General features: G+C 43.0%; 1 protein-coding gene across 9 annotated transcripts in view; it reads right to left on the minus strand.

Annotated features, from left to right (window-relative positions):
• Positions 1–17,857, minus strand: part of osbpl8 (oxysterol binding protein-like 8) — a 104,723-nt gene that overhangs the window by 16,482 nt on the left and 70,384 nt on the right. For all 9 annotated transcript variants that reach the window (XM_034078518.1, XM_034078516.1, XM_034078520.2 and 6 more), the window contains 11 exons: positions 17,612–17,815; positions 13,037–13,121; positions 12,234–12,399; positions 10,946–11,171; positions 8,775–8,959; positions 6,395–6,476; positions 4,844–4,942; positions 3,695–3,791; positions 3,513–3,611; positions 3,085–3,182; positions 61–150 (listed from right to left, as the gene is read on the minus strand). In XM_034078518.1, the coding sequence (XP_033934409.1) occupies positions 61–150; positions 3,085–3,182; positions 3,513–3,611; positions 3,695–3,791; positions 4,844–4,942; positions 6,395–6,476; positions 8,775–8,959; positions 10,946–11,171; positions 12,234–12,399; positions 13,037–13,121; positions 17,612–17,815 (1,431 nt within the window). The remainder of the gene's footprint in view (positions 1–60; positions 151–3,084; positions 3,183–3,512; positions 3,612–3,694; positions 3,792–4,843; positions 4,943–6,394; positions 6,477–8,774; positions 8,960–10,945; positions 11,172–12,233; positions 12,400–13,036; positions 13,122–17,611; positions 17,816–17,857) is intronic.

Below are 17,857 nucleotides of genomic sequence, written 5' to 3' on the forward strand. Positions count from 1 at the left end.
CATTTAAAAAAATTATATAACAAATAGTCGTCAGAATAATGTGTGAAAAGTGTCTCTTACCCAGTGTCCCTCGAGCGTGGCCAACACCTCTTTCCCCAGCTTGATCTTCCCACAGATCTGGTTGACACAGTCACTGCTACCCAGGAAAGGCTGGAGGAGAGAAGGGAAGGAATAAAGGAGGGGAGGGAGGGAGGAAAGCAAGAGGGTAAAGGGAGGAGGAGGGGAGGAGAGGAGTGTACATAGAAGACATGGGAGGGGGATTTAAAGAAGGGTAAAGGCAGGAGAGATACACATTCAGTTTACTTCCTGTTGTTCCTATGGAGAAAAACAATAGGCGCTTTCACACCGGAGTACTTTTCCCAGTATAGTCCCGATAGTTCTTGAAATTTTGCGTTCACACCAAAATAATCCGGAACTAGAATCTAGCTCACGAGAACCTTTCCACCCCCTTTTCAGTCCCTAGAGAGCAGGTACTTTCGTGGGAGAAAAAGATTCCCGTTTCTGATTGGCTGGGCGGATTGCAAACCACGCCCCGTAAAACTCGGAAAAGTTTTGTGAAGCCGCCATTTTATTTGCTGGCATTAGCATTATTAGCATTAGCATTAGCCCCGCGCACCAACGGAGAGCGACTAACTTATGGCAACACAAAAAAAAACATGGGAGCGGTGGAGATGAGGAGGTGTCGGCGTTCTGGCGATTTACCCAAGCCCCCAGGAAGTGCGCCGGACTCTGATGAAAATATTCGTTGTGTCCAAACGGCGGTACTACAACTTCCGTATCAGTCACTGGGCCCAGAAAGACTTTCCCCCATTGACTAACATTGGGAAAGAGACGTCTGTAAATCAGCGGATAATTTTTTAAAAACTAAATAAACTACCCAGTATGAACTATGTTAGAGCCCTTATTAGAATCATTCGGTCGTTAAAGTTGTAAAATGCACTAAAAGCCGAATCTAGATTTATTTTCTGTCTCCATTCATTCTACTGAGCCGAGAGTGGGAGCTCGGGGGGCGGGGCTTAAGGGGCGCATGCTCTGTGAGCGCACATACGGGTTCTTCTGCTCTGACAGCTAGGCCGCCAATGAGCAGCTCTCATAGGAAAGAACGAGGCCCCGCCTCCCACGCTGCATCCAGTTCTTATTAAACATCCATGGATTTACTCTGAAGGCTTCAGTAGAAGCTGCTGGGAGTCCCAGCAGCTTCTACTGAAGCCTTCCCCAACTCCGGGGACTTCCGGCCGGGGACTTTGGGCGGCAGTATACGCCGTGAAGTGGTTTGCAGCCTGCCAGTAAACCCAAAGCAGAAGAAGAAGAAGTGACGTCAGCGGCTTAATTTGCCTAATCCACCCTCAGGGACTTATTCCGGTGTGAACGCGATCTGCTCTTAGTTCATGAGGACTAAAGAGTTCTGATGAACTAAGTAATGGGAACTGAGTACGGCAAAGCACTCGGTGTGAAAGCGCCTAATGTGTGACTTGTCTTGTTTAATCTACATCTGTGCGTCTGTAGTCATTTGAAACAGGATGGTAGTTTGCGTCCTGTTTAAATGCGTCAGGCTAATGGGGCGGAGGTGAACAAGAGGCTGCAGTTCAATCATTAATAACAAGAGAAATTGAACTTCCAATCCAACTTGTGGAAGTAAAGAGCTCTTGTGGTGTTTTAAATGGAAATGCTGTGATCTGCAGGGCCCAGGAGTTCAACACTTTTAATCCCTATCTGATCAGATCAGATTTGGATTTTGGGGAGTTCAAAACCAAAAAGCAGGATTAGGATCACTTTGATATCCGATCAGATCAGGAAATCCGATCCAAGCTTTAATCTGGATCAAAACTTCAAAACGGGAAGTTCAAACCGACAACCCAGGATTGGGATCAGTTTGATCCCAAATAACTGGATTATCCTGATCCCACCAGAGGGGCGGGTTTCCAATGGATTACCAGAGCAAAATGTACTGCACAATTTATTTTAAAATATGTTTCAATTTAAATAAGATGGCAAAGTTTGTTAACTGAAATGATACACCATGTTTAGCCTTCATGGGAAATACATTTTATTTTTCATTTTTGCTCACGTTTGTGGCCTGTTTTGTTTTCAACCAAATGTTGATGACATAAATGTTTATGCTCATAAAAGTATCACAACAAAGATTGTCAATCACAAATGTAATTTAGATTAAATTAAAAATATATTCAACAAAAAAAAAGTCCATCGTCTGTCATCACCTTTCAAAAGTAATCAAACAATAGATGTCTCTGCAATGTGGGCTCTTGTCTTCCTTGTATTATCTTTCATGTCCACTAGGTGGCGCTCGGTAGGATTAAAGCACTGATATTCAGGATCTAGCCATCTTGAAAAGTCGTAATCTGGATCAGCGTGATCCTATCCTGAATTGCTTTGAACTCCAGGGACAAAATGCGTCCGACTCGTCTGATCCTGGATCACGAAAAATGGGATTTCAAAATCTGATCGGATCTGATTGAGATTAAACGTTTTGAACTCCTGGGCCCCGGTGGCTTTGTGTGAAGCGTACCTGTCGCTTGTTTAGGAAAATGGGATGTTTTTCAGGAGGGAGGAGGATTGGTGAGGTGGAGGTGGCGTGGTGGGGTCACACGTTCAGAAAAGTCATGTGAGAAACGGTTTTTTACTGCATCGATAACGGCTAGAGCTACGATGATTAAATAAATACTGATAATCGATTCATTGTTAGTCATTCTTTATGCAGGAAAGTTTCATCGTCATGGAGATTTGCTGCATTTCTATTATATTTAAATCATTTATTTGGGTTGTGAACCACCAAAACAAGACGTTAACAAGACCTTAAGAAACTAGAGTTGAGATTATAAATTGTTTTCTTACATTTCACATATCATAGACTATACATCTCGATAATGAAAATGTGTGTTACTTTATTTATCTATATAGCACTTTTAAAGCTACCAGTGGACCAAAGTGCTGCACAGGGAATACATACAATATCAAATAACACAATAGCAGTAAAACAATAATTTAAAACATGATACAAAATACAATAACTAACTAGTATTACAAGCTGAGAATAGGTTCTTCTCTGAAATGATCAATAGATACCTTCAGTTTGAATTCGAGCTGAGCGCTGTAGCCTGTTTTCTCGCAGGCGATGGTGATCTGGCCGCCGAGCTCCAGAGTCATGGTGCCGTACAGGATGCCTAACGAGAGAGAACAAAACCGTTCTGTGATTAAAGGTCCCCTATCATTCTGTTCTTCATCAATATATCACAGCTCTCAGATATATCCAGAGCCTGTCTCTGATTGGCTGATACACCAATTTGATGTAAAGACAGAGATACATGAACTGAGGCGAGGTGGAGGATTGATAGGAGAATAATTAAATAATCTTCTATCAGGTACATAATAATAATAATAATGCATTTTATTTATAGAGCGCTTTTCTTGAAACTCAAACACACTTAAAAATATATAAAACACGACATTAACTTCAGATTAAAATGGCTCTGCATCAATCTACGACCTCTGACCTTTACAGTGAGCGTAGGGCATGTTCATCACGTAGTCCTCTCCTCGGTTGAGAAAATTGAGCCGAGCCTCCCCGTCCAATATGGCCGACAGGGAGTTTCCTAAAAACGTGAACAGCAGCAGTCAAGTATTTTATGTACTTGTAAAGGTGCCTGTGTGTGACGCTAATGAGATTTGAGTGTACCGTAGAACTTGGATTTAGCGAGGATGCTTCCGCTGAGGCAGAATCCATCCTTCCTGTTGCTGACGTAGAACGCCGAAACAGGAGGATGATGGGATACCTGAAGGAAAAACACGTTATTTAGTTAGCTCGAAGGCTACGAGGGAAGATACATGGGGACTTCCCCCAGATAATGTATTCTGGAAGCCGAGGGCCGTCCCGAATACCATTTTTCGGGCTCCGGATATTCGGTAGTAATCAGCAGCGAATATTCGTCCCTCCGGGGGGGGGGGGGGGGGGGAGTGCGTAGTAATCAGCAGCGAACCGCTTCGACACGTGTATTTCGGTTTATTCACGGCATTCTTTTTGTTATTCTACAGTATTGTTGTTTTATAGTTATTTGTTGATGTCAATTTGTGTTCTTTGAAATTGAAAAGGATATCGCGTCGTGTTTGTTACTTTCGTTGTATATGTCTGAAGTGTAATTTGGCTTGGCTTCCTATTTTGTATGGACATGCTTTTATTTTGAAGGAGAGTTGGCGCTGTTGACAGGAAGTTGTTGTTGCTATGGAAACAACGTGACGGAGATTAACGGAGAAAAAGTCATATCTACATATAAAGACGGAGAAAGTAAACGATAACGTTTATGGTTAAGTGTTGGCACCCCTCGAAGCTCTTACGTTGATATTGGAGATTTCATTAAATTCCCAAAAAAAAAAAAAAATCTAAAAAGAAAGAATATGCGAATAACGAAATTGAAACCCGAATAGTACTCCAACGAACGAATATTCGGGTACAGCCCTAATGGAAGGTATCTGATACAGGTGCATCGATCCGATCAAGTCTGAAATGTGCATCACAGCAGCTCCAACGTAACGCCGACAGACACATATCGAGACACAATAGATGAGAAACAAACATTTAACATTTCATCACGATCGCTGCGAGGAGACGTGGTCGAAGCGCCTTCAGCGTGATCTGATCTGTAGCTCTGTGTTCACCGAGAGGACTGCCCGGAGCACAAAGGATGCTTCAGTCAGATCTCAGATGAGATGGTAGCAGTTCTCATGCTTTGGGTCCCAGATGTTGTTGTTGTTGTTGTTGTTGTTGGACAGCCTCGCGAGGTTACTATGGTAATCAGATTGCTATTGCTGTCTCCAGAGCGGCTGTTACCTGTTCTGCGATGTAGAAAGTCTTGCTGTTGGTCTGCTGATGGAGCCACATGCAGCGATACGTCTCTCCGATGATGGGGTTATAAGGCTTCTTCAAACCCTGTGAATTGAAACCAAAGAGAAATATTAGTTTAACATATATCAAATAATGCTAACACTTTATTCGCCATCAACCAGCTGTTAATTAACATGAATATTAGCAGCATATTGGCTCTTTATTAGTCATTATAAAACACATATTAATGCCTTATTCTACAGCAATAAGCCTTTAGTTGAGAGTCCTTAATAACCCTTTAATTAGTGCTTATTGTTGAAAGGACGTTGTTGTGCATGAGAGGGTCTTAATATGCTCAATATGGGCCTAATAAGGCATCCTCTCATAATAACACCTAACACATGTGGTAGGGATGGGTTTCGTTAAGGTTTTAACGGTACTACTACTTCGATACTGCTTATTGACCCGGTCTTTTAACGGTACTCTTATCGGTTCTTTTGGAGAACTAAAAGAAGGTAAACTAACTAAACAAATTGTGAACAAAACTAACATTGCTTTTTATTTAAATTAAATACATAATATTTCACATCAAAAGAAACAACATGTTTTAACAAATGGTATTAAATAATGTGATGACAGAACTGTGAACAGAATAGCTGAAACTTTAACAGACTTAATAACTCAGTTACCTCTCATCATTAACCCATGTTTGTATCATGTAGTTAGCTCGTGTGTTGCTGCTAGCATACAGAACACCTGACGGGGAACCGTTCCTCGTGGACGGGGCTGCAGAGCTGCTAGACAGACAGTGGAACCCGGTGCATTCCTCCGTCTGGACGTGGAGCACTTTGGATACATGTTTAGACAAACTGCTCGTGTTGCCGCCCTCACATGCTGAACTCTTATTGCACTTTAGGCAACGAGCATCGAGACGGGTAAAGTTTAACCACCTTGGAGCGCGTTCTCTCCGCCATCTCCTCCGTGTGTGTGTGTTGCTGCATGTAGCAGTGTGTGTGTGTGTGTGTTGCTGCATGTAGCAGCTGCGTGTGTGTGTGTTGCCCCGCCCCCTCGTACACAGACGGGGAGAGATCTCTCGTCTGGATTGGAAAGATCGAAAACACTAAAAGTAATCATAGACGCATTTTGCAGTCTTTTTGCGTTTTAGAAACGGAGTTGGCGAAACTAAAACTGCAATATAATGTTTGTGTAGCAATAATACACATGACATATATTTTACATGTCTCCAGTACCGATAAAAAGGCAGATAACGTCGGAGCTTAGCGGTACCACGGTCTTTAATAATTCAGCCCCGGAGCCCGTTTAATAGCGGGGCTCGGTACCCCTCCCTACTCGCATGCAACAAGACGTGAAACTAAAAAGTGTTAAAGTGTCAAAATAACTCAACATGTTGTATTTCTCACTCAGAATAAGTTCCCTATTTTAAAGTCTTGTTCGTAACCAATAAGCTAGCAGTTGGACTCTAACACGTTAACCAACAACTAGCTGATGGTGAATAAGGGTACCTTAATCTAAAGTGTTATATCGATGACTCCTGACCTTTGGCTTTTTGTAAAATCCAGAGATATACCACTTCACCACCTTCTTCATCCGGTTGTAAGCGTTCTCTTCGATCGCAGCTCTGAGAATAAAACAAACGAACACAAACTTGATTACATGAACAGTTTGACTTTTATCTGCTTTCACAAAATACACTAGTCGCTGAAGTAAGTTCTTCACAGTAAGGAAGACATCGTGATTATTGTTTCATAACGTCTCCTGGTGCAGGGGTTCCCAACCTTTTTCCCAAGAGCCCCCCAAATGACCCCCCCCCCCCACCACACACAACAGCGGTAATTAAAGTTTAAAAGTCTCAAAATGCTACAGCTACCGTCACAAACTGGATGAGTGTGAAGTATGTCGTTAAAGGAGGATGAAAGCGTAATCAAGGAGCACTATTGGAGCGACTTTGATAGTTATTGGACTCAGGATTCATTCATCTGGATTCCCGCTGTATGAAGAAATGAAAGGACGGCGCGGAAGTGGAACCAATTCACAAAGGGATTAAACTGTTTAAAACACAGGCTCAAAGTAAGCCGGATGTTGCCGATGTGTTTATGTGGATTCAAAAGTTGTACATAATCTACAAAATGGAGGAGAGCGATCTGATCGGAGCAACTGACGAATCATCCAACTGAAACCGGCATGGACGATGACTATGCTTTAAAAATGTGCTTATCCAGAAAAGCCCGGTTTGGACACTTTACGGGCAGAAGAAACATTTCTATAGAAAGAATTATACATTTCTGTCTTGTTATGCCTTTAATACTAACTTGAATTTGTATTCAAATTAATCAATTATTTTTTATATTTTATTGTGATGTAGAGACTTTTAGTGACAATGTATTGCGTTACAATTATAAGTAACAATAAGCTAAATCAAAAAGCATAACAAACAATCAGAAGATGTGTGCATGTGCTGTGTATTTATTTATAGAAAGTATTCAGGAAAAAAAGGGCAAGAGTTGCAAAATCTGCACTTTTCCCCAATTTTGAATTCCTTGTCAAAAAACAATCAAGTCCTCGAAGGGATGGTTTATAGTTCTGAATCAGTTCGGGCTGTCGATCGATTCACCTGAACACCTCAATGCAGGGGTCGAACTCAATTTCCTCGCGGGCACATCAGCATCATGGCCGCACTCAAAGGGCCGGTTGTAACTTTAAGACTATATAAATATATATAACATTATGTATTATATTACAGGATTGCCTCTGCATTGGGTTATCATCGGATAGGGTAATAACTAGGGCTGAACGATTAATAGATTTGAGATCGAAATCGCGATTTGAAATTATGCAATTATCAAATCAAAAGCCTGCGATTTTTTTTTTAAGTTTTTGTTTTGTTGTTGTTCTTCCTGTGTGTCAGTCCTCCACACCAATCAGAAGTGCTGTGCTCCACATGTACCAGCCATTGTTAACCAATCAGAAGTGCTGTGCTCCACATGTACCAGCCATTGTTAACCAATCAGAAGTGCTGTGCTCCACATGTACCAGCCATTGTTAACCAATCAGAAGTGCTGTGCTCCACATGTACCAGCCATTGTTAACCAATCAGAAGTGGCCCATGATAGTAGACGATAGACAAAGGCCGTTTCTCAATGTCGAGTACACATGCTGCAGAGCCACTATTTCAAGCATACTACGTCATCGAGTGGCGCAGAATGCTGGGCATTTAAACAGTCCTTCGGCGCCACTCGATGACGTAGTATGCTTGAAATAGTGGCTCAGCAGCATGTGTACTTGACATTGAGAAACGGCCAGATTAACCCAATCACCTGCCAAGTATTTTTGAAATGCTTTTCCAAATGGCTTCCAATGGAGCTTCAGATGCTTTGGTGAAACCGTCTGAGTCAGTTAGCAACGCTCCATCACGTGTTTCTATCACAGGGCGAGTCTGAAACTGAAGCTCGACTTTAAAGCAACGGAAGCTTCATGTAAGTTTAGTTCTTTCACTCGTAGCTCGGGCTGCGGGGCGCTAGAGACGGGAGCACGTTGATGCGACCTTCCTAGCCGGAGATATGGCCGCGTTTTACAATAAATATCCGTTGGGTCGCTTAGAAACAAATATCGCAATATCTGTCAGAAAAATCTCAATTAGATGATTTCCCCACATCGTGCGGCCCGAATGTGAACGTGTACAATTTGCTATTATAACATCATCGTGACCCAGAATGTGGTTTCATTTCTTTTGGGAGTAGCAGCTGCACATTAGAAACACGGAGGAGTTACTGGTGAACGAGAAACTAAACGAAGACATGGCTTCTGATTAGAACAACAAAGCAAACAACTCGGGACGCTCACGTCTGGAGTGACTAAGAACGTAATCATGCTTAATCACAGGGACATGTGAAACGTGCAGTGAGGGGTGAGGGCTTACTCTGACAGGAAGTCTGCGTGGTAGTAGTAGTCGGAGAGTTTGTCCAGAAAGGACCGTGGCTCCAGGATGAAAGTGGGCAGAACCACTTTGGAGAGATCCATGCCGGGTCGCACCTGCTTCAGGAGAGTCCAGATCAGAGATTTATTCTCCTCCGACACCGTCTCCGTCTGCGCCGCCTCGCCCGCCTGAAGAGAGGGACACACAGGGTTTGATCAGCTCCTAACAAAACACACACAATGCTCAGAAGCCTGTTCGGATCCGGACTCCAGGAAACTCTGCAACTTCTCCAGGTGCTCCCTAGAGAGGATCCTGACCTTCTACAGGTGCTAGAGAGCATCCTGACCTTCTACAGGTGCTCCCTAGAGAGGATCCTGACCTTCTTCTGGTGCTAGAGAGGATCCTGACCTTCTACAGGTGCTAGAGAGGATCCTGACCTTCTACAGGTGCTAGAGAGGATCCTGACCTTCTCCAGGTGCTCCCTAGAGAGGATCCTGACCTTCTACAGGTGCTAGAGAGCATCCTGACCTTCTACAGGTGCTCCCTAGAGAGGATCCTGACCTTCTACAGGTGCTAGAGAGGATCCTGACCTTCTCCAGGTGCTCCCTAGAGAGGATCCTGACCTTCTACAGGTGCTAGAGAGCATCCTGACCTTCTACAGGTGCTCCCTAGAGAGGATCCTGACCTTCTACAGGTGCTAGAGAGGATCCTGACCTTCTACAGGTGCTCCCTAGAGAGGATCCTGACCTTCTACAGGTGCTAGAGAGGATCCTGACCTTCTACAGGTGCTAGAGAGGATCCTGACCTTCTACAGGTGCTCCCTAGAGAGGATCCTGACCTTCTACAGGTGCTAGAGAGGATCCTGACCTTCTACAGGTGCTAGAGAGGATCCTGACCTTCTACAGGTGCACCATGGAGAGCATCCTGACCTTCTACAGGTGCTAGAGAGGATCCTGACCTTCTACAGGTGCACCATGGAGAGCATCCTGACTGGCTGCATCACAGCCTGTACGGCAGCTGCTCTGCCCTCAACCGTAAGAAAGCACGTAACAGGACGGAGCTGCATCCATGGAGGACCTCTACTCCCAGCGGCTCAGGAAGAAAGCCCTCCGGATGATCAAAGACCCCCATCCCCCCAGCCACACACTGTTCAGTCTGCTGCCGTCTGGCAGGCGGTACCGCAGCATCCGGACTAAACCACCAGACTCAGAGACAGCTTCATCCCGCAGGCCATCAGACTGCTAAACACCTGAACTTAGAAACTATTTCATAACATCCATCTGGCTGCTACGTAGTCATTATGTATCTATTATATCATTCCAATAACTTATAGACTCGTATTGCTCTATTCCACTTTCTTTTTCTCACTTATTTTAAAACTATTTTTCTTTTTGTATTACTTTTAATATAATATACTTTAATATTGTTTTAATATTGTCTGCTTATCTGTATTATTGTGTTGCATTGTTGGAAGGAGTTCAAGTATCTCGGGGTCTTGTTCTCGAGTGAGGGAACAGTGGAGCGTGAGATGGGCCGGAGAACCGGAGCAGCGGGAGCGGTACTGCAGTCGCTTTACCGTCGTGACGAACAGGGAGCTGAGCCAGAAGGCAGAGCTCTCTGTCTACCGGGCCGTTCCTACCCTCACCTATGGTCATGAAGGATGGGTCACGACCCAAAGAACCAGATCGCGGATACAAGCGGCCAAGATGGGTTTCCTCCGCCGGGTGGCTGGCGTCTCCCTTAGGGATAAGGTGAGGAGTTCGGTCATCAGGGAGGGACTCGGAGTTGAGCCCCAGCAGAGGAACATGCTAATTCCTCCTCATTATGCACGGACGCAATAGCTTTCAGCTGGAGATTAAAGATACGGATGGTGGAGAGATATTCTGGGATAATTTGGTGCAATGCTGCAAACTCACTTGATCGATGTCTCCTAATAAAAGCTCGGCATAGAATAAATCATTTCTCGTAGTATATTTGAAATGCTTTCTCCCGATAGTCTGAACGAGCCCTGATGCTGCTCTTTAGAAATAGAGCCTGAGAAGTCACTAACTCTAATGATGAAGTTGTTAAACTGGCGACTGATCTGAAACCGATCGACTGATTCCCGCCGCTGACTCTCCGGTCGGTTTATATCTAAAGAATCTTAGAGAAGACTCGAATGAAACTCTTCGTACCTCTCCGAGCTCCTCGTGGGATTGTTCCAGATACGGTGTTTCCCTCAGATGTTCGTTGGGGTCCAGGTCGACGTACGAGTCGTCTTGGCGCTCCGACGTGTCGCTGTCGCTCTCCTCGCTCTTCTCCAGACCTTCGGGGTCCGACTCCTCGTGGTCCTGCTCCCCCTCACGGTCAGATTTATCCGAATACAGGTCCGGGTCCTTCAGATGGTCGCTGTCGTTGAACCTGGAGGAGATGTTGACAACAAATCATTTAGTAAAGACGGCTGGTAGCTTAAAGGTCACCTATTACGCAAAACCCACTTTTTTTTTAAATGTATTTTATATATAGACACGAGACTCTGAAAGTTTCAGGAACAAAGACCCCCTCTCTTTTTGTCCTGAACCATTTACATAAAAACCTTTATTATCGTTCCAAGAATGGAAGGAGTCGTCACACACAGAGCATAAAGTAGTTCCTGAGCAGTGTTCTTCACATGCTGATATCCAAGAGAGGGAGTCACACAGTCACAAGATGGAGGAATACCGGGTCTAGTAGGGAATCATTCATCCTGCCGTCATGTTCAAAATACTGACTTTTTACTCAAAATGTTGGCTTTTTTCAGAAAATCTCACAATTCTGACTTGTTCTAAAATGTTTAACTTTTTCTAAACAATTCTGACTTTTTCTGAAAGTCTTAAAATTGGCTTTTTTTTTTTTTAATCTCAAAATTCTGACTTTTTTCTCAAAATTCCGACTTTTTCTGAAAATCAGCTTTTTTCTGAAAATCACACAATTCTGACTTTTTCTTAAAATTCTGAAGATTTTAAAATTGCCTTTTTTTTTTAAATCACAAAATTCTGACTTTCTCGCAAAATTCTGACTTTTTCTAAACAATTCTGAACATTTTCTAATTTCCTTTTTTTTTTATCACAAAATTCTGACTTTCTCTCAAAGTGCTGACTTTTTCTGAATACTTAAAAATTATGTACACAAAAAAATCGACCGGTACTCCAACAGCGCAGACCTCCGCCAATGCAACTGCCGCGAACATGAAACTAAAGTCGTGGATCCGCCCTGTGATCTGGATCGTTCCAAAACGTAATGGTTTCGTCCTTTGCCCATTCCACATCTTTCGCACCAAAACATAAGTCGGCAGGGTCGGTCGGAAACCGGAAACAAACAATATTTTCTTTTAGGCCTAATCACACGTCCTGTACATGCTGCAGTTGGGATACCTATGTGTGCTCTCCTATTGGAAGAGTCCATTCAGTATTTTTCCAACCGGTGTTTTTGTTTGCGACTCACTGGAAGCCGTGGATGTTGTGTGCTCGGAGGAGGCTGTAGAAGTTGATGGAGTGTTCTCCCCCGGTAGCGACTGTGCTCATGTCCTCTTTCCCCTCGCGGATCATGGTCCTCTTCAGCAGGCTGGAGCACTTCAGCGCCAGCTCTAAGGCGTCCATCCAGCAACGACCTGGACACACATTCAGTTTAAAACACACTCAAAGGGATGTATGACATATATTTGTAGGCTTTGCTGTTGGTTCATTATATATAAATATATATGCAGTATATAATACACCATTTTTGATTTGATTTATGATGAAAAGAAGGGAAGTTCTATTATGGGCTAAAAATAACAAGTGATTCTTGACAGTTTGACATTTCAGCACCACGGAGAGAGACTCAGACAGGAAGAGAGTTGATGGGCGTTTCAGCACCATGGACAGAGACGCATCGTAACCATCCCATACTTCACCATTTACTCACTACGTCAAAAAGGTTCCACGTATATCAAATGCAGTGAGATTGATTTAAATAAAAGCGATCAAATTATATCCCAAATTATTCTTTAAATGATTCTTACCAGATTTAAAACTGTGTGAAAGCTAGAAATGTTAAATATTCTACCGTTAAATCCTTTTTCCTTTTGTTTTCAGACGTAGAAACTTAAGTTAGCGTCTTCTCTTTTGAACTTTTGCCCTTTACGTTTGGATAATTTAGGGTTTTGTTGATTAAACTCTTTGTTGTTGTTGTTGTTGTTGTTGTTGTGCCTAATCAGGGAGTAGCATTGCATGTTGGGTCTATGTTAAGATCATATATTCTCTTACCATCGGATTCGGAGGCAGCGCGGAAGATGAGGTGGCTGCCGGGTAACGGTTGAGTGATGGAGCCGACTGCTTCTCCTTTAGGACCCTGAGGACAAAACATAGAGGAGGAAATACATGTTTATTTACTTGTTGGTTTATTTCACACACGCAGATAACAGTCAAATAAAAGGTGGGTTATAGATAAGGTCATCCTACATATCACAATAATACAGTCCAATATACTTAGGACAAATATCCAGTTACTGCAATGTTCAGATCCATTATGTATGGAAGGTGAATATATTCTTGTATTAATATCAGTCGACAAGCATAACGTTACATATATTATCTTTTAATTGTCCGTCTTTTACAGTGGACGTACTGTAACATTCCAAAACAAATAGGTAGTGTGGGGGAAACTTCTGAAGCCAGTGGAGTCCGGACTCAGAGAGACACGAGGAGAGCTGGAGCTTTGACAGCAAACACTGACGGTTTATTCGGAGCTTCGACAGGAGAATTCACACGACATGTCACGGGCCACGAGTTGACCACAGAGATGCCACAATCAATCCTGAAGAGCCCTCCTGTAGCTCCAGGTTTGAACTAGTTCAGAGAGAATAATCAACCTTCTTCAATAGAGAGACTGAACAGCTGAGGACACTGGACCACAGTTGTTGTCGCTTATGGCTCGGGGTCATCTACGCCCCGAGAAGGATGCTCCAGGTGTCCCATAACAACAACATCTATCTCTGACCGAGAGGTGCCCGGTCACAAACTGGCAACATCAACAACTAGGCCAGATAACGGCTGCTCAAGGCTGCTCAGCTGCGTCAGAGGGCGAACGATGAACATGTATACAGAATTATTCCCTGACAGGTAGGAAATCACCAAAAAAAAGAAAATTGGAAGACACTTTTTTTCTCTGGTTCCCAGGAGGGTTTTATATTTTATGTTGGCAGTTAATTTAAAGGTCACCTATCATGCTATTTGTAGGCAACAGCACAGCTCTCAGATATATACAAATATATTAAAAACATGTCTATGAAGTGTTTTGCTCAAAATACCGATCACCTCTATTTCACTTCCTGTTTCTAAAGTGCTGATTTGGGGATAAAGCTTTAAAGAGGAGGGTCTGAGCTCATGCGGGACCCGGCAGCTACCGTCTAAACTAAATGCTGCCGTGATGAAACTCCATATCATGGATTATCAAGGATCCTCTTTGAAACAGTCTGGAGCTCATGCAGCTCGCTAAATAGTGGGCGGGGCTTCAGGTGATCATGCAGAGCCTTGTCTCAGAGCAGCTGATCTGTGTCCGGTTACACTTCACTCGCGTTTCTGTCCATATCGATCAGATCCAGCCTCCTGATCGGCCGTCATAGAGAGCACCGATCAGACTATTAGATTAGATTACTTTATTAAGAGTGAATATCGGCCGGTAATGATCGGCGGTCGATGGATCGGAGCATTCCTAATTATTACCGGACATTTTGACCGGCGGGTTTTGAATTGACCGTTTTTTAATAAATGTTACCAGCTAAAAACCGGAAACCCTGGTGTGTGTGTGTGTGTGTGTGTAGTGCTGCGTACCGGTACGCCGAACCGGTACTGGACTTGTAAAAAGTTTCGGTTCAAGTCCGGTTAAAACCGGAACGTCAGGAACCGGTACTTGGACTCGCAAAAAAACTAGCACTTACGTATATTCTGGTGTCTGTGGTTATTTAAACATTCCCTGATAAACGTTATTCAGCGTCAATAAATGAGTGCTAATCCCAGTGTGCTCAGTGTACAACATCACATGTCATTTCACCTTCGATCCGCCGTTTGAAAACGTAGCATTTCGCCACATGCTAATGCTAACCGGAAGTGAAGAATTTTCAGAATAAAAGTATTAAGTAAATAGTGTGAACTTCCGGTTTTTTCAGAATAAAACTGATTTAAATTAAATAGTGTATTTAATTCAAAATTACGCCATATCAACATTAATTTTAATTTCTAACAGTATGTATGTACATCACTATGTATGTAGTATGTACTGTATAATGTACACATGTAGAGTTGTAGAAAAGACATGGTGTACAGACAGTACAGTACACTCTGACTGTACAGTGACTACAGTGTAGCCTATACTGTATAGTAGGTGTGTAACAGTGTAATGCGTATAGTCTACTCTACACTCTACCTTTCAGCAACGTTTTAGGGATTTAGGCTCAGTCAGCTCAGGGACTGTTTGGTTACTTTAGTTTGGTAAATGAAATAAATGTTTGAACTTTGTAGTAGTTCACTGTAGTTGCTGTCAGAAGTCATTTGTAGACATTTGTACTTTGTAGAGAAATGTAGACACAAGTTAGATGGGAGCACAATAAACCTGAGGAGTTTGAATTTGAGTTGATTATGAGTTAATTTTCAATTGATAATTAGCTCACAATAAGTTCACTTTAGTTACTCACACAACTTGACACAAGCCATGGGTTCAGGTCCGGACTTATAAGTCCGGACCTGAACCTGAACCTCTGGACTTGAGTCCGGACCTGAACCTGAATGTGAGTCCAGGTACGCAGCACACAGTGTGTGTGTTCCTTGTGTAACGTGTGCAAACAGAGAGAAACCTCTGCAAAATATCTATGAGAGGCCAGATGGTCGGAGAGGTCAGTGATGAATACCAAATGGCAGATGGAGGGGAGCTTAAGAGCAAAGGAACAAATGGAAAGTGTCTGATGGATGTACGAGTGAAGTGAACAAAGCTGAGAGAAAGAGCTCTTAACTACACAGCCACTATTGTTGTTCATTTTGTTTTGTGCATCTCGAGAGAACAAATCCCCCTTTAGCAAAGTCGTCTTTTTTAATCTATTATCTCGTAATCCTTCAAAAAATCTCTCAACTCACTTATAATTCACTCCAGCTTTCAAACTCGGATCAAAACACACTTTACTCGCACTTGGATTAGGATTACTGTTTTTGTAAAGTGTCCTTGAGCACTCGAAAAAGCGCTATAAAAATCTAATGTATTATTATTATTAACAGTTTAAAATCATTAAACTCCTTATTCTGAATCTTAAGCTATGTTATAGTCAGAGGTGGGAAGTGGTGGAGTACAAATACTTCATTACCGTACTTAAGTACATGTTTCTGGTATCAGTACTTTACTCCACTACTTATTTTTCTGACCACTTTTTACTTTGACTTCTCACATGTTGAACTCAAATACCTGTACTTTCTACTTCTTACATGTTGAACTCAAATACCTGTACTTTCTACTTCTTACATGTTGAAGTCAAATACCTGTACTTTCTACTTCTTACATGTTGAACACAAATACCTGTACTTTCTACTTCTCACATGTTGAACTCAAATACCTGTACTTTCTACTTCTTACATGTTGAACTCAAATACCTGTACTTTCTACTTCTCACATGTTGAACTCAAATACCTGTACTTTCTACTTCTCTCATGTTGAACTCAAATACCTGTACTTTCTACTTCTCTCATGTTGAACTCAAATACCTGTACTTTCTACTTCTCACATGTTGAACTCAAATACCTGTACTTTCTACTTCTCACATGTTGAACTCAAATACCTGTACTTTCTACTTCTTACACTTTGAACACAGATACCTGTACTTTCTACTTCTTACATGTTGAACTCAAATACCTGTACTTTCTACTTCTCACATGTTGAACTCAAATACCTGTACTTTCTACTTCTTACATGTTGAACTCAAATACCTGTACTTTCTACTTCTCACATGTTGAACTCAAATACCTGTACTTTCTACTTCTCTCATTTTCTGCCGCTTCCCTCCGGGGTGCGGATCGTCTCACCACGGAGGAAAGCACTTCACTAACTGCAGTACCCACAAGGAGCCGTGCACATGCCGCAGTGTTTGCGTGGCTGTGTCTTTAGTTGAAAGCCCAGGGGCGATGTGCTCATCTCTCATTGAAATAATATGCTACAAAGGGGCGGACTAGCCATCTGTGTGTTGAACTTTCCCGTCGGCTCCCAGACCGTAGTCGAGGAAACGGGGGGGATGACCCTCTGTCGTCTCCCAGGGCAGCAGCAACAAGCCTCAGGTTCAATGACTGGAGAGAGGCGAGCTCACACACACACACACACACACACACACACACACACACACACACACCCCTCTCTCTCTCTCTTAAAAGGGACAGCGATCTCATCTCACGCCGATACCAATTTTTTTTTGTAATGGCGCTTCGTATCAAAAAGGTTCCCGACCCCTGATTCAGAGTCACTGCGTGCCTATTGGTTGGAACACGATCCGTGTATCCATCACTTCCTGGTCTTCTCTAAAGAAGAGGGACCAATGGAAACGTTGTCATGTTGCCGTTGTTCAGCATGGAAACATTCATTAGCTAACAATGACATTATTGTTCTATTAATATAAAGGGAGGTCGGGTACTCTTTAAAGCAGCTGCTAGCTATGGGTACTTTTTACTGAAGCACACTTCAAAGCCTCTTTACTTTTACTTGAGTAAAGAAGTTTAGTCAGTACTTCTACTTTCACCAGAGTATTTTTAACCACGAGTATCTGTACTTCTACTCGAGGAAAGGATGTGTGGACCCTCTCTGCCTCTCACCTTGACGGCCCAGATGGACTGCTCCAGCGGGTGGAAGAGCTTGAAGCAGAATCCATCTTTCTTGGACGGCCTCTCGATGAGCTCGCAGGCGTTCAGCAGCACCGTGCCGACCCACTGCCCGTTCTTGTGGGTTTTGTAGATGAGCAGGACGCCTGGTTTCAGAACGCACCACAGCTTGGTCCAGCTCTTCAGAGTGCCGCGGATCTGCATCAGAAACAGAGAAAGTGTGAGAAACCTTGCCTTCTG

This window comes from Pseudochaenichthys georgianus, unplaced genomic scaffold (genome assembly GCF_902827115.2).
Source record: "Pseudochaenichthys georgianus unplaced genomic scaffold, fPseGeo1.2 scaffold_441_arrow_ctg1, whole genome shotgun sequence".
NCBI classification, from domain to species: Eukaryota; Metazoa; Chordata; class Actinopteri; order Perciformes; family Channichthyidae; genus Pseudochaenichthys; species Pseudochaenichthys georgianus.